Source organism: Leopardus geoffroyi, chromosome A3, assembly GCF_018350155.1.
Source record: "Leopardus geoffroyi isolate Oge1 chromosome A3, O.geoffroyi_Oge1_pat1.0, whole genome shotgun sequence".
NCBI classification, from domain to species: Eukaryota; Metazoa; Chordata; class Mammalia; order Carnivora; family Felidae; genus Leopardus; species Leopardus geoffroyi.
In genome coordinates, this window is record NC_059336.1 from 32,044,588 (window position 1) to 32,061,810 (window position 17,223).

The 17,223-nt window shown below is 43.3% G+C and overlaps 1 protein-coding gene across 18 annotated transcripts in view; it reads left to right on the plus strand.

Annotated features, from left to right (window-relative positions):
• SHLD1 (shieldin complex subunit 1) overlaps positions 1-17,223 on the plus strand; it is a 99,982-nt gene that overhangs the window by 11,152 nt on the left and 71,607 nt on the right. For 3 of the 18 annotated variants that reach the window (XR_006703318.1, XM_045445258.1, XM_045445256.1), the window contains exons 1-3: positions 611-685; positions 9,585-9,759; positions 10,685-10,869. Coding sequence is in view for 17 of the 18 variants with exons in the window: in XM_045445258.1 (XP_045301214.1) it covers positions 10,692-10,869 (178 nt within the window). In the remaining variant the exon portion in view is untranslated. The other 15 variants (XM_045445243.1, XM_045445247.1, XM_045445244.1 and 12 more) reach the window with 13 other exon arrangements.

Here is a 17,223-nt window from a genome sequence, read left to right on the forward strand (position 1 = left end):
AAGGGTGAAAATTGAATCTATACACTTTGACTACCAATGCTGGAAGAAAAAATGAAATTTACAGTTGCTGTGTTAGGTTTGTCTGAATATATTTTTACTTCTGCTTCTATTTTTATTTGCCTTCAAATTCAGCATGTGGTTGGCCAAACCTCAGCTAGCATTATTTAAAAAATTCTTCTCAAGTGAAGGACTCCCTAAATTATGGGATTCTATTCTAAGATAGGAATCTGTAGGAGGATGTGAGTGTACAGGACTCTTTCAAGAAGATGGTGAAATGGGACAATGACCTTCAGTCTCCTTTCTGTGATCCTGCAATTCTGGCACTGGTGTATGGCTAAGTCGCATGCAACATACTAAAATATTTTCATTCTCTTTGTTAATTTCTCTCTCCTCTTTATGTTTTTTAAAACGTAGGCATTTAAATTTTTAAAATTAAAAATGTTTCCTGTTTTCTTCAACGTCCACCAAGAGCATTTACCAATAAGCCTTTGGTAAAGTTTAGTCAAGGGCGCAAAATTTCACTGGCTTGGCCAATGCCCTCAGTCAAGATGGCGGTAGCTACATTCTATTGCCCTTACTTGCCCTCAGCAAAGGTGGCTCCAGTGACTTCCTTTCAAACCCTCTTTTCCCATAACAAATATGGCGCCTCCGCTTCCGGATTTGGATGTGCTGCTGTTGCTGGTCGGTGAGTGTAAACGGGACTTTGCAATTTTTCTCTATCAGTTGTCTTCGTGGAACAAGGAGTGCCCTGGGATTGCGAATCGTCAGGGAGTCTAGGCAATGTTATCAGATCAGTCTCATAGTTGGGAAGTTATGGCGGCTTCCCCTGGCACACTTCCAATTTCCCGTACCACCCCTCCTCCACCCCAACAACACATGGCCTCTGCAGACACCTCTTTGGGGAAACCCCGTAAATTTGCAGGCAGTGTGACCGGATGCCCTTGGGTTCTTCTCCTTTTTAAAAAGCAGCTTTTTAAAGCAATAAATACATATCATAAAATTCGCCTGTTTAAGATGTAAGATTCAGTGGCTTTTCATATATTCCCAGAATTGTTCAGCCATCCCTACAATCTATTTTTATCTTTATTTTTTAAAGTTTATTTATTTAGAATGAGAGAGAGCGAGAGAGAGAGAGAGAGAGAGAGAGAGAGAGTGAGTGCACGGTCAAGGAGGGCAGGAGCAGAGAGAGAGAATCCCAAGCAGGCTCTGTACTGTCATTGCAAAGCCCATCAGGGGTTCCAGCCCATGAACCATGAGATTATGACCAGTATATGACCTGAGTCCTGAACCAGAATCAAGAGCGGGATGCTTAACTGACTTAGCCACCCAGGCACACTCCCCCCACCCCAATCTAATTTTAGAACATTTCCATCACCCCAAAGAAATGCCCTGTGCCCCTTAGCAGTCTCCATTCACTTTGACCTTCCAGTTCTAGGCAGTTACTAGTCTACTTTCTATAGATTTGTCAATTTGGACATTTGATACAAATAAAATCATACAACATGTGGTCTTTCTTTACTAGTGTTAAAAGATAAACTGAGGCATATTTAAAATTCTAAGTTAATTTGAGTCAAAAAGCAATTTGAATTGGGCAGGATCCAGTCTAGCAGATAGAAAGGAGCTCTGAGGAGTTGAACAAAATGAGAGACTTATAGGCAGAAGGGAGCAGGGACAAGAAAGTGATGCTAGGCCAAAAAAGCAGGTTGGTTATTGCATGGTTACTCCTCTTTAGAGGATGGCAAGGTTCTATCTGGCAGATTACCCAACTAGTGCTGATGAGGCGATTCCTGATTGGTTGTGGGGTTTAGCACAAGCAAAACCATTTTGGATCTGTTGTCTTGTTTTTTAACACTAGGTTTTTATCACTAAGTATACATGTGGCATGTATTTGAACTTAATTCTTTTATAAAGCTGAAAAATATTCCATGTGTGCATATACTACATTTTATTCATCCATTTATCAATTGATGGACATTCGGATTGTTTCCACTTATTGTCTATTGTGGATAAAGCTGCTGAGGGGTGCTCAGTTGGTTAAGCGTCCAACTTTGGCTCAGTTCAATGATCTCATGGTTCATGGGTTCGAGCCCTGCCTTGGGCTCTGTGCTGACAGCTCGTAGCCAGGAGCCTGCTTCCGATTCTGTGTCTCCCTCTCTCTCTGCCCCTCCCCTGCTCACACTGTCTCTCTCTCAAAAATAAACAAACATTAAAAAAAAAAAATTAAAAAAAGGCCACTGTGAACATATGTGTAATGTTTGTGTGGACATATGTTTTTTAAAAAAGTTTTTTAATGTTTATTTATTTTTGAGAAAGAGAGACAGAGTGCAAGCAGGGGAGGAGCAGAGAAAGAGGAAGACACAGAATCTGAAGCAGGCTCCAGGCTCTGAGCTGTCAGCACAGAGCCCAATGCGGCACTCAAACTCATGAACCATGAGATCATGACCTGAGCCAAAGTTGGATGCTTAACCAACTGAGCCACCCAGGCACCCCTGGATATTTGTTTTTATGTCTCTTGAGCATATGCCTAGCAGTGGACTTCCCAGGTCAAAGTGTAACCCGTTTAACCTTTTGAAGAACTACCAAACTATTTTCCAAAGTGCTGGCAACTTTGTATGTGGATATCCACTTGTCTCAGTGAAAAGACTGCCCTTTCCTTTTCCTATGTCTTGGCACCCTGTGGAAAATCAGTTGACCATAACTGTACATTTTACTTCTGGACTCTCAGTTCTATTCCATTGATCTATATGTCCATCCTTATGCCAGTACTCACAGTCTTGATTAGTGTGGCTTTTTACTAAGTTTTGAAATTAAAAAAAAAAAAGAAAAAAAATGAGTCCTCCAACTTTGTTCTTTTTCAGGATTGTTTTAGCTATTTTGGGTCCCTTGAATTTCTGTATGAATTTTTTAAGTACTTTTGTCAATGTCTGCAAATAGAAAAAAACACACACACAACTGAGATGCAACTAAGAATTACACTGATCTATAGATCAATTCAAGCCATATTGCCATCTTAAAATATTAAAATATTAGATGTGTTTCCATTCATTTAGATTTTTAATTTCTTTCAACTCTTTATAAACCGATTTTATTTTTAAGTAATCTCTACATCCAACGTGGAACTCAAACTTATAACCCCGAGATCATGAGTCATATGCTCTACTGACTGAACCAGCCAGGAGCTCCTCTTTCAAAAATTTTTTTTCCAGTTTTCATTGTGCCTGTCTCACATATTTTTATTAACTATATTCCCAAGTATTTTATTCTTTTTGGATGCTGTTTTTTTTCTTAAGTGTATTATTTTTGGGGGAGAGTGTGAGAATGGGAGGGGCAGAGAGAGAGGGAGAGAAAGAATCCCAAGCAAGCTCTGCACTGTCAGCACAGAGCTCCTTGAGGCCCTCAGTCCCACAAACTGTGAGATCATGACAGAGTCGAAATGAAGAGTCGGACACTCAACCAACTGAGCTACACAGGCGCCCCTTAATCTTTTTTGATGCTGTTGTAAATGGAGTTATGTTCTTAATTTAATTTTAGGATTATTTATTGCTAGTGTATGTAAATATTTACACAGTATTTTTACATATTTTTTATTGGCAGTGTAAAATCATTTGCATATAGTTTTACTATATTGATCTTGTATCCAGTAATCTTGTTTAACTTGTTTCATGGTTCTACCAGTTTTTTAAGTGGATTCCTTGAGATTTTCTACCCACAAGATCACACCTTCTGCTAATAGAAATAGTTTTCCTTCTCTCTAATATAGAAGACTTTTATTTCACTCTTAAAAACTGAGAACAAACTGAGGGTTGATGGGGGGTGGGAGGGAGGGGAGGGTGGGTGATGGGTATTGAGGAGGGCACCTTTTGGGATGAGCACTGGGTGTTGTATAGAAACCAATTTGACAATAAATTTCATATATTGAAAAAAAAAAGAAGACTTTTATTTCATTTTCTTGCCTAATTGTGCTAGCTAAAATCTCCAGTATAATGTTGAATAGAAGTGATCAGAGAAGACATCATTGTCTTGTTCCTGATCTTAGGGGGAAAACATTTTACCACAAAATATGCTGCTAGCTATGCATTTTTTTCTTCTTCAAAAAATACCCTTTATCAGACTGAGGAAGTTCCTTTCTAAGTTGTTGAGTGGTTTGATCATGAAAGAGTGTTTGACTTTATCAAATGCTGTGTGTGTGTGTGTGTGTGTGTGTGTGTGTGTGTGTGTTGTGGTTTTTGTCCCTTATTCTTTTTGTCCATTATTCTTTTTTTTTTTTTTTTTTTAAATTTTTTTTTTCAACGTTTATTTATTTTTGGGACAGAGAGAGACAGAGCATGAACGGGGGAGGGGCAGAGAGAGAGGGAGACACAGAATCGGAAACAGGCTCCAGGCTCTGAGCCATCAGCCCAGAGCCTGACGCGGGGCTCGAACTCACGGACCGCGAGATCGTGACCTGGCTGAAGTCGGACGCTTAACCGACTGCGCCACCCAGGCGCCCCTTTTTTGTCCATTATTCTAATATAGTATATTACATTGATTCATCTTGAGATGTTAGAACAACTTTGAATTCCTAAGGTAAGTTCCACTTGGTCATGGAGTCTAATCCTTTTTGTATTTTGCTGGGTTTGGTTTGTTAGTATTCTGTCGAGGATTTTTGTGTCTGTGTTCGTAGTAGTGGTCTGTAGTTTTTTGTGGTGTCTTTGTCTTGATTTAGTATCAGGCTGATGCTGAGCTTAGACTAAATTGGGAAGTGTTTGCTCCTCTTCCATTTTTTAGAAGAGTTATTTAGGGAAGGGAATGACAAGTGTAGTGGGAGGAAGTGGGGCTTATTGGAGAACCTGAAGAAAAGCCATTATGCTTGAAGCCTGGAAAGCAGTGGGGCCTGGCGTTGGAGGATCTGGGCTAGAGAGAAATTTCTGGATGGTGATTAATGTCTCAGAGGAGGAAAGAAGAGGAGAGAGCCTTGGGCTAAACATGGAGAAAGTCCAGTTGCGGATGGAGGATGAGCCACAGAGCAGGATGGAAGGAACAAAGGCAAAGAGATGGGAAGACAGGAGAGTGGTTCCCTGGAAAGCAAACAAAGGATGGCAGAAGAAGGAGTTTCTAGAAGTCGTATGCTAGAGTGATTGAGTTGGTGGAAATGAGGAAATGAACCAATTTAGACTTTTGAGAATTTTGTGGATAGGAGAGGAGACTGGCTGTGGGGAGTGCAGGTGTCAAAGATTTCCTTTTCACTTTTCTTTCTTTCTTGACAACCTTTTTTTGAGAGAGAGAGAGAGAGAGAGAGAGAGAGAGAGAGAGAGACAGAGCATGTCCTTGCACACGGGAGCCAGGGAGGGGCAGAGAGAGAGGGAGAGAAAGAATCCCAAACAAGCAACGTGGAGCCCAATGTGGGTCTCAACTCATGAACCATGAGATCATGACCAGAGCTGAAATCAAGAGTCTGTTGCTTGACCAGCTGAGCCACCCAGGCACCCCACTTTCTTGACAACTTTAAAAAAAAGTTTATTTAATTTTGAGAGAGAGGGGGGGGAGAGAGAAGGAGTGGGGGAGGGGCAGAGAAAGAGAGAGAGAGAGGGACAGAGGATCCAAAGAAGGTTCTGTGCTGACAGCAGAGAACTCCATGCAGGGCTCGAACTCACAAACCATGAGATCGTGATCTGAGCTGTAAGTTGGACAGACGCTATAACCGACTGAGCCACCCAGGCACCACTTCTTGACAACTTTTAATGTTGATATGATTTTATACCTTCAAAAAATTGCAAGACTTGTACAAGGAACTCCCAAATAGCATTTTCCAGATTCACCAGCTGTCTATACTTGCCCCATCAATTTACTTTACCATTCTCTCTCTCTCACACACGCACACACACACACACACACACACAGCACTATTTGAGAGTGTGTTGTGCACACCTTTCCCCCTACCAATTAATGTTTGAGTGGCATTTCCAAAGAACAAGGACATTCTCTTACATACTAGGTTTTGTTGAAAATGGGAGCAATTTGGGCATATTGAAAAATCTAAGTGAAGATCCAGTGGGAGAGAAGTGAGAGAAGGGGTTGTTGTCACTGAGGGCTTGTTGAAGGGTCTAGAGAGAGCAGGATTTAAGGTGCAGGTGGAGGGGTTGGACTTTGCCACAGGAGGGACAGCTCTGTGTTGTGAAGAGGAGTGAAGCAGTGTGCAGACGTTGGAGACTTTGTTCTGCTTGACGGGTGGTGGAGGAAGTTCCTCTCTGCTGGATTCTGTTTCCTTTGTCAGTTAGGAAGTGAGCAGATCTACTGAAAAGAGCAGGAAGGCGTGTGACAGATGGGAAGCGTCTGAGTTGAAGAAGACAGGAGAAAGCACAAGAGTCAAGGAGAGGGGAAGAGGAAGTAATGAGATAAACATCTCAAGATTCATGTGGCCAAACAGCCCATTTCTCGTTGATGTTTATTCAGTTAGAGTGAGCCAGCTTGCTCTATTCAGTGACTCATGTCTAGCCCTGCAGAGGGGGGAGATAAACTGAGTTCATCTAGGCGAGGGTTTTGTCAAACGGGTGTGATAAAAGAACACAATGGTTCGGGAAGGGAAGTTTAGGGTACTGACAAGATAATGGACTATAAAGTACACTGGATAAGAATGAAAGAAGTAAGATGGCTACTGAACGGGAAATAGAAGGGCAAATGGATAGGAGGTAGACTGGGAAGATGGAAGCCTGTAAATTGTTTTCTAATGATTACTATTTGACTTATTGGATCTAGATATTATTGAGCATGCATTCTCTACTGAGTATTTTCCATCCATTAATTTCATATAATTCCTATGACAACCCTATGAGGTAAGCACAGGCATCAAGCCATTTTTATCGATAGAGGAAACAGACGTTAGTGACTTGCCCAAGGTGACACAGCTAAAAAGTGAGTCTCTAACTTCAGAGACCCTGCGTATCTCTGGACTGCCCTGCAGAGCTTCCCAGCTGTGCTCCTTGCTCCACTTTGACCCTCTTCTGACTCACGCTTCACTTAGCTAACAGTGTGAGCATTTGGAAATGCAAATGGATTGTACTGGGCACTAACTCAGACCCTTTCATTACAGGTCACTGGAAATATGTAAAAAAAGAAGAATTAACAGATGAATAAAGGCTTGGACAGGTGGATAGTTTTATGATAAAGAAAATCATAGTATGATGTTAATTGTGAAATCTAGATGGTAGCTATAGGAATGTTCATCAGATAATTCTTTCCAGTTTTCTTTATGTTTGAAACTTTTCACTGTAAAAACATGAAGGGAGAGAAGACCTTTGGCTGAAAAAAGAGATGAAGCTAAACAGCTTTTTATCTGAGGACCCTGACTGAATTGGATTTATAGGTTGGTAAGAATCTGTAGTCATGGGAGAATGGCTGTCTTCTCTTGGTAAGCAGGTTTTGATGTACCGAGAGACATCTTGTGCCTGTGCCCCTATGGTATTGGAAAAGAACACTTAGATTGGATAATTAAAGCCTTTTTTGTTTTTTTAAGTTTTATTTATTTATTTTGAGAGAGACAGAGACAGGGCAAGTAGGGAAAGGGCAGAGAGAAAAGGAGAGCGAGAATCCAAAGCAGGCTCCACACTGCCAACGCAGAGCCCGATGGGGGCTTGAACCCATGAAACCATGAGATCATGACCTGAGCCGAAACCAAGAGTTGGAGGCCTTAACAGACTGAGCCAACCAGGTGCCTCGGCACTTTTTTTTTTTTTTTTGAAAGATCCTTTTAAGCAGTCTCTACACACAATGTGGGGCTCAAACTCACAACCCTGAGATCAAGAGCCGCATGCTCTCTTGACTGAGCCAGCCGGGTACCCCAAGTACTTTTAAGAGAGGAAAATAAGCTCTTCTGGAGAAGAAAGTGGAACCCTGTGTTAAAAGTTTTAGGGCAGAGATAATCATTGCATCGCACTTGTCAGCTTAGGTGGTTACAGGCCATAGGGAGGGTCTCATCTGTACCTATTACTTGCTTTCTCCTGGGCAACTTCAGAATTCCAAAGAATGTTTTGCATGCACAGTTTCTTACTTTGCAATAAGCCAGATTCTGCCTTTCAGTAGACTTTCTTTTTTCTTTCTTCCTTCCTTCTTTCCTTCCTTTCTTCCTTTTTTTTTTTTTTTTGCTCAAATGCCCAGTTTGGAATATATTTGACATTTAATACTAGTGATTTCTAAAAGAAAAGACAGATATCACATCAATCTGCTGCTTGTATCACTAATGACACTCTTGCTTGATGGTCAATGTCAAGGCTCCTTTTCAGGCAGGCAGGATGTACTGCTGTCCTTCACTGAACTATTTTTTCCCTTCCAGAAGCCTCCAGAGCAGTGTTTGTTAACACGAGGGGAGAAGGAAGAGACACAGATGCCTGTGGCGGAGGTGTTTGATGAAACTTCAGGCTTGGTTGGCTAATGTAATATGTGTGAAGAGACAGGATGTTCTTGCTTCTTTGGGAACCTTGATCCCTCTGCTTCTTTCAGAAGCAATCAGCTGCTTGCTCTCTTGGCTCACTCTCTGCATGGGCGAATGTCCACAACAGCATGTGACTGTTGTCCTCAAACAAGAAGAATCTTGCCAGGCCTCTCTGTTGATATGTTTTTATACACACCCTATCTTTGCCTGATAGGGTGGTCCTTTGGGCTGTGCAGACACAGGAGGCTGGGAGGTCTGGGAGGTGGGTTCATTCCAGATTGGCATTTTCTAGATGAGGTTTCTTTGGGCAAGTTACTCGACTTCCCTCTTTGTCTGACTGTCTGATTGTAAATGAGGGTCGTGGTAGGATTGCCTGCTTCATGGGGCTATTGCAGATGAAGCTCTTTGCACAGTGCTTGGCACCCAACAAGCACTGGATAAATGTTATCTACCCTTATTATTATACTGTTCCTGTTATTCTGAAATTGCTTGTTTCATTCAAACATATGTCTTTGAGATCTTTCAGGTTCCAACTGTCATCTTAACAGCTGTATAGTATTCCATAATTTGGAATACCACCCCCTCCGAAAACTATTCCTTCTCTAACGCAGTTAGATAAAGCAACCCAGTCATTAAAGCTGCCATTCCTCATTGACTCTCTTTCTCTTTAGCCCCTTTACCTGTTCAGTGATGAAGTTCTACTCTCATTTTAGTTCCTACATATGTTCTTAATCTGCCCCCTGCTCTTGATTACCCTACCCTAGTTCACATGCTCCTCGTCTCTCACCAGGACCATGGCAGCTGAATGAATTCCTGTTGCTTCTAAGATTGCTGGCCACTGGGCTGAAGCCCTATAAAGTCATCTCCCATCCAGCTGCCAAATCTGCAGATCTGACCGTGTAAACTCCTCTGCATGGCACGTGGCGGCCCACGGCAGTCATGACGCATGGTGTTGGCTACAATATGATTTATTGATGACAGAAATTTATGAGGCAGAGAGTTGCAGAGGGTTTAGGCTCTCCCCAGGCCCGTAGTTATTTTATAGAGAGGTGGGCAGAGCTGAATGCACTGTAAAGAACCTTCCAACAGAGAATCCAGTACCCACAAGTAGATCGGGGTCTACCTGGGGAGGGAGGATGAGGAACACCTAATTTTATTTTATTTTATTTTTTTTTAGGAACACCAATGTAACAAGAAATGTCCAAGTGATGAACCCAATAAAGCACCTTTGTGGTCTCGAAAGCTCAGCCGGAGCATTTGTGCATCCAAGTGGCTATCAACAGCCAAGCCTCGCTGTCCTTCCCAGAGCTGGGAACAGAAGAGCCCCACGGCCATCCAGCTGAAGCCACAAGGTTTGTCTCTGCCCAGTTACCCATGTGTGATTGGTCTTTGACTCTCACTTTAAACTCCCAGCACCCCATGGCACTTGTGGTTGCCCAAGCTGGTTCTACTTGCATTTGCGCTGTCCCCCAGGCATTGGCCTGGCCTGCCCCATGCTTGGAGATGACCTTCTCCAGAAAACTTACTGTTGCTTTCTGGGTTCTTCTCTGTCTTGTCGTTGTGTTTACATGGTGTGTTGGTGCGTTTGCATCATCCCAAACTGTGAGCAACTTGAAGGAAGGGTCTATTACATTCACCTTTGTATACCCAGGGCCTGGCGTGTTAAATCATTGACTGAATGCATGTTTGACTAGGCCACAGATAAAAATACAAGTCACCCGTAATCTCACTAGTCAGCAATTAAACCACTGAATTAATTACCATTGAAGTTTATTTGGGATTTATCCTTCCAGATGCTTTTTTTCTAGCTATAGATATGTGTATTTCTCACTTACACAAACACACACACACACACACACACACACCCCACACATGATTCTGCATTTTATAAAGTCTGGATCAAACCCTACCTATTGTTTAAAAATCTTTTTTCCACATAATGTATCATAGACAGTCTCTCTTCTCATTACATATTCTTGTAGTCCTTGGATTATCGTGTTGCACAGTGCTTCATCCTTATCAGACATGCGGTTTATTCTCCAGCTGAAATTGTTAATCTTTCTGTGTCGAGAGTATTTGTTTCTCATGATGAAGAAACATGGTAAACAAATACTGGGTCTAAAGTAAGCACAAGGAAGACTGTTACTAATGGGAAAGTATTTTGGCCAAAGTATTGTTTGGCCTTTAAGGCGCTGGGACTTTAGTCCTTCAAGCTGTGACTGAAATGGGGGCCTCCTCTTAGGCAATGCCTCTTGTATTGAATTATTTTTTCCACAGCAGGACTATGGCGACCCAGGAAGCCACTCCAGGCAGCCAGTCCGAGGAGAGCAGTGCCTTGGATTTGCCAACAGTTTATGACATAAGAGATTATGTGCTGCAGAGACCCCACCAAGAGGCCGACAGTGAGGCTTTTAGTTCTGTAGAAGCCCTTTCTAGTCCTTGCTCTTCTGATGCAGATCCAGGTAAGAAACAGGGTTTAAAACAAGCTAACACTGACACCCCCCCCCCCCCCCCCATACATACAGGTATGTGGTTGTTTGTTTCTCTCTTTTCCAATAGCACCTCTCTGAGGAATGATTCATTGTCTCGGGTAGAAAAACATCTTATCTAAGCACAACTGTGGGGAGAGACTTCAAAGGACAAGCTCCCTGGTGTAATCACAAGGAGCTATTTCCTGGAGGCCTTTTTGTCTGAGGACCTTTCTAATCTCCATCCAACTGCATTCAGAGGTTCAACAGGGAGAGGGTGGAATTGAATTTTGTTTTGTTCTTTTAAAACTTCAGAAAGTTGGGGTGCCTGGGTGGCTCAGTGGATTAAGCATCTGACTCTTGATTACAGCTCAGGTCATGATCTCATGGTTTGTGAGTTCGAGCCCCACGTTGGGCTCTGTGCTGATAGCATGGAGCCTGCTTGGGATTTTCTCTCTCCCTCTCTCTCTGACCCTCCCCTGCATACACTCGCATGAGCACGTGCACACTCTCTCTCTCTCTCGAATAAATAAATAAATTAAAAAATAAAATAAAAACTAAAACTTCAGAATGCAGCAGTGTGGGCCTGTTAAATGTTACAGGTGACAGTAGTAGGGCACTCAGTATTCCTCGTATAGAGTATACTCTGCATTTGGGGAACAACTTTTCTACAAGTTTCCCTGACTGAATTGCCAAAAAGTTTATTATTTAAGCTTAATGATGATTGTTGACGTAGTTACTGACCATCTCTGGTTGTAAAGCCCTTGACTTTCCCATTCTTTGCCCAGTCCAGACCTGGAGGTCCACAGACCTGGGCCCAAAGCTCTCCCACTTACTGGCTCTGGGACTTGGGGCATGTTTCTTAATGTCTCTGAGCTCTGTGTACTTGACATCATCACTTAGATTTCTGTTAGACTTCTGGAATTTGATATATCCTAAAGCAAATTGCTAATTCCTCCCCCACCTCCCCAGTCCATTTCCCCTTGTATATACACACCTGTTCGTTGACCCTTTCTCATCTCTAAAAAGCATTTTTACCCATCCATTCACTTGGGCCCAAACTTTGGAGTCATCCTCAACCTCTCTCACATCCAGTCTATCACTGTCAGCTTTACTGCCAGAGTAAGATCTAGAATCTAAACCGTTTTGCCACCCCCTCTGCTGCCACTATTGCCTGTCTTCTGGATTATTGTTACAAACTCCTAACCAGCTCTTTCCATACCTGCCCTTGACCTCCTACACTCTCTTCTCAACACATCCACCAGAGGATCCTTTTAAAAATGCAAATCAGATCATGTGAGCCCTTGGTGCAAAACTCCCATGGCTTCTCATCTGACTCAGAGCAAAAGCCAAAGTCCTATGGCACCCATGCCCTCTGGGCCCTGGGTCTGCCACGTCTCTGCCCTGACCTCCTACTGTTCTTATCCTCACTGGGCGGGGCCTCTGCCTCCCACCTCTAAGAGCCAGCCACCCTCCTCCCTGCTGACGTTCTTTGTTGTACCCTTCCCTGGCTTTATTCTTTGCCTCGGCAGGAATGCCACTGGGCACCCTAGATTTGACTTTAATTGATTCATCTCCTGGAATATAAATTCCAGGATAGCAGGTACTCAATAAATACTTGTATGAGGAATGAATGGGTGAATGTTAACTGCTATTGGTATTTCATTAAGAGATATGCTTGTATGGATGTAGGGCTGAAGCTGATCCCAACGTAAAAACATCTCTGGTCCCCTCTCCACTGCCCACACATGTAGCTTAAGGCTGGTTAGGAGTAACTTTGGAAAGTTCCATGTATAAGGAGTGGGAGTCATAGGCAGCACTGAATCAGGTGAAGCCTGAATTTAGCCCCATAGCACAATCAGTGTTGGAGGAGATTGTCAGATTGCATCTGCCTCCCAGAAGAAAAGTCAAAATTGATGGAGACATGGCCCAACTGTCAGCCATTAACGTGTGCAAAGTGCGTTATCAACTATTGTGCAGTGATATAAATCCTGAGCCACTTCTGCTAGGATAGAACACATGCACCCCAAACCCAAGTGGGTCCAGTCCAACTGGAGGCCCAGTTCTCACTTTGTCTTCTCCTTGCTTGGGCCTCCACCCCATTCCTGCGTGCCCTGGGCCTTCATATGTCACCCTTCAGAGCCTCCCCAAAAGACGATTTGAAACTTGGACTCAGAGACAAATAGCTTCAAGTGTCAGCTTTTCCAGGATGGTCTTCATTTAAGAATACCTAGCCTTAACCTTAAAGAATGGTTTAATTTCAGGAATCGAGGATAGGTAGAAGAGAGATTGGGAAACTCTGTCTGTCTGATGTTCCTAAAATGCATCCAGTTTATGTTTTCCACCCCTACACATCCTCACACCCCCCCTCTGCACCCTACCCCCCAATTTGACCTTTCCAAATGGAGCCATTCCTAGCATCTGGGAGTCGTATCTCCTCCTTCTTCCCTGTGGCCATGCCTGCTGATCTGCAGCATGTGTTTAAAACACTCATGTTGGTTTGCACATACTACAATGAAGGTTCTGTGGTTACTTTTCTCTGCAGAGCTAGACATCGGAATGTCTTAGAATACAGGAATAATGATCACTCCCATTTATGGCAGCCTGGCTGCCTGTCAGGTTTTTTGTTGTTGGGCTCCATGCTAAGTGGTTCACAAAGATTGCTACTTTTAATTCTTACCACAAACCTGAGAAGCAGAAAGCAACCCTATTTTATAAATAAGGAAATGTAGATGTGGAGACATTAGGAAGCCTGCCCAGTGTTACTTAATAAATGGCGGAGCTGGGCTGAGCCCAAAGGCACTGTTTTAAATCACATTTTTATTGGAAAAAAGTTGCTTTTTCTAACCTGGAAAACAACCAAATGGATGATATCACTGAGATAAGGAATTGCCCAGAAATGAATCTAGGCAAGTTTGTTTGCTTGATACAGCAAACAACTCATTTTTGGAGGGGGGGGGGCAGTTTTAGGGAGGAATATTAAGTTTTTGATACTATTTTATTCAGACTTACATATTTAAAAGCAATCTTAATTTTGTGGTGCAGTCCACCATTCTGCAGTACTTTTGTATGCTATACCATTTATTACTCACGATACTTGTTATGGTTGCTTAAAATTGGGCCAGATCGGGGCATCTGGGTGGCTCAGCCGGTTACGTGTCTGACTTCGGCTCAGGTCATGATCTTGCAGTTTGTGAGTCTGGCCCTGCGTCAGACTCTGTGCTGACAGCTCAGAGTCTAGAGCCTGCTTTGGATTCTGTGCCTCTCTCTCTCTCTCTCTCTCTCTCCCTCTCTCTCTCCCCCTCCTCCGCTTGCACTCTTTTTTTCTCTCTCTCGAAAGTAAAAATAAATATTCAAAAAAAATTAAAAAATAAAATAAAATAAAGTAAAATTGGACCAGATCACCTAGAGCTTCCCAAGAACTGAGTGGAAATGATATCCGAAAGATATCATGATGGGAGCAGGGATTACGCTAGGATCCAATGGAAGGCAGCCACCTTTATATTTAGTAGCTTTGTAGCGGATAGCTTATGGTAGGCAGGAATAAATGCACTCAGGTGTATCCACCACAAAAGGAACTTAATTCTGATCTCACTAAATGAAATTTACACAGCATGGGAAGCTATTTATTTTGTTGTAAACATTTCAGAGTTGCCTTTTGTGAGAAAGAGATTTTTACTAAGTAAATTTAGGAAAGATTGTCACTGGTAATCCGACCATTACCAGCCAGTGAAATGGCTGAGGTGGACGGTCCTACACTGTGGGGGAAAATCACTGCCCTAACCACCCAGCCTGATTTGCTCTTGGCTGACCATCTTGCACCTCCTGTTTCTCAAAACTGTCTATGGTCTTGAGTTTTGATTTTCTATTTATAAGGAGGACCCGGGGTGGGGGGGTGCCTGGGTGGCTCGGTCAGTTGAGCCGCGATTTTGGCTCAGGTCATGATCTCACGGTCTGTGGGTTCGAGCCCTGCATCGGGCTCTGTGCTGACAGCTCAGAGCCTGGAGCCTGCTTCGGATTCTGTGTCTCCCTCTCTCTGCCCCTCTCCCGCTCATGCTCTGTCTCTCTCGCTCTCAAAAATAAATAAACATTAAAAAAAATAAAAAAAATACATAAAATCTTAAATAAATAAATAAATAAATAAATAAATAAATAAATAAATAGGATCCGGGGCACCTGGGTGACTCATTCAGTTACGGGGCCGACCCTTGATTTTGGCTCAGGTCATGATCTCATGGTTCATCGTGGGCTAGAGCCCCGTGTTGGGCTCTGCACTGTCAGCATGGAGCCTGCTTGGGATTCTTTCTCCCTCTCTCTCTGCCTCTGCCTGGCTCTCCCTCTCTCTCCCTCTCAAAAATAAATAAACATTTAAAAACTAAAATTTAAAGAAGTATGTATAAGTAAGATCCACTTTCCTTCCCTTCACTGCATGCTCATAGGTAGTTATAATTACAGATTCTCTCCCCCACAGCCCTTCAGCAGATTTTGCCCACATTTTAATCTAGTTCTGATAACTCTGGATCTGTTGTTTGCTCGGAGACATGGCCTACCTTTACGTTGGTCTCCGTTGGTGTTCTGATGGCTACTGTTCTAGCTCTGCTTTTTAACATATCCAGCTCCCAAGCCAACTTGCATTCTTGGCTTGCTTGTTTGCTGTTGTGTTTTGTAAGGAAATTGATCTTCTAGAGATTGGTGAACACAGTCAAAGTTTTCCAGCTGATAGTCACCCAAGGTATCTCAGCATTGGGCTGCACCCAGCCCTAGTACTCCCTTACTGTTGGTTGCACTTAGATAGCCTGTGCTTACCTCAGAGTATGGTTGACTACCTCAAGAACTGATGGAGTATGGCAGGTTGCTTACAGAGGTCTGAGGGTGAACCCAGGACCTGGCTTCTCTAGCTACTGGGTGAAATAGGAGCCAGGAGCTGACCCTTAAGATTCAGTCCAATAAGCCCAGTTGTCAAAACCTATGGTTAAAATTCAGACACACAGTTAGCAAGGAGATGGGGTCCACAGTGATGGTATAGAATAGCCTACTGGTAGCAGAGCACAGCCCTGCAACAGGTAATGCAACGAGAGTACCCAGAAATCCCAGCAAGTGGCAGGCAGTGTGCAGGTGGCTTATCAGTTAGTGGGAAGGTCCCAACTTCAAGGTCGGAGTCAGCATCACAGTTGTAACCTCTGGAAGAATAGCAGGCAAGGGACGAGTGGCCTCAATTTTAGGAGATGGCAGGGACCACTGTAAAAACCAGGTTTCAAGGACAGGGACCTGGGCTGACGCCTAACTTTTATAAAGGATCCCCCATTTCACCATGTAGCTGCCTCTGGCTTTGCCCATCACTGACCTGTTCTTCCCAGCCAGGCTTTTTGAAGGGGTTGCCCATATTCCATTCTACTTCCTCTTATGATTGTTCTTCAATTCTGGGCACATGTCCTTCACCCCCACTACCCACTAGACTAAGCCTGCCCTTGCTCAGATGCTGGTGATTTTGCCCAGGAGCTAAACGTAATGGACACTTCTCTGCCCTAATCTTGTATGCCCAACTGCCATATCACTGTTCATGCCCTGGAGGAGGATATTAGCAGCAAGGGACATGAGAGTTCAGAGCACTTTCTAGGAAATGAGTTGATAAGAATCGGAGAGTATTAGTCAGGAAAACCTCAAAGCCTTGGTCATTTCAGCCTGGGTACCCAAAAGCGGGTGAGTCTGGGCTGTGTCTCTCTAGATAACCACCGCTCCTCTGTCTCAAACTGGTGTCTTGAGCAAGCATTGTCTAGCTACTTCTTATGAAGTAGTAGTAAAACAAACAACAACTTGTCACCTAAGCCAGGCATAGGAGTACAGAACTCCCTCCCTTCTCTTCCTGGTGAGATCTGACAGAAGAGCCACACCGCCAAAGAGGTCTTCTTGAAACAGCATTTCCATCACGTTCCTCTATTTAAATCCCTTTGAGATATCATTGTACACCCCCACTTTCCTTCCAACTCCAAACAAGGCTCCTGTGCCTCCTTGTCAAGGCTCTGCATAATCTCATGTCCAAAGCATTTGTTCAAGATTAAAAAAAAAAAAAATTTAATGTTCATTTGCTTTTGAGACAGAGAGAGAGACAGAGTGTGAGCAGGGGAAGGGCAGAGAGAGAGAGAGGGAGACATGGTATCTGAAGCAGGCTCCAGGCTCTGAGCTGTCAACACAGAGCCTGATGCGGGGCTTGAACCCATGAACTGCGAGATCATGATCTGAGCCAAAGTCGGACGCTTAACTGACTGAGCCGCCCAGGCACCCCTGTTCAAGATATTTAACAGCCAGTTCAGCAGTATTGCAATATTTTAGTAACTGGCAAGGCACCAG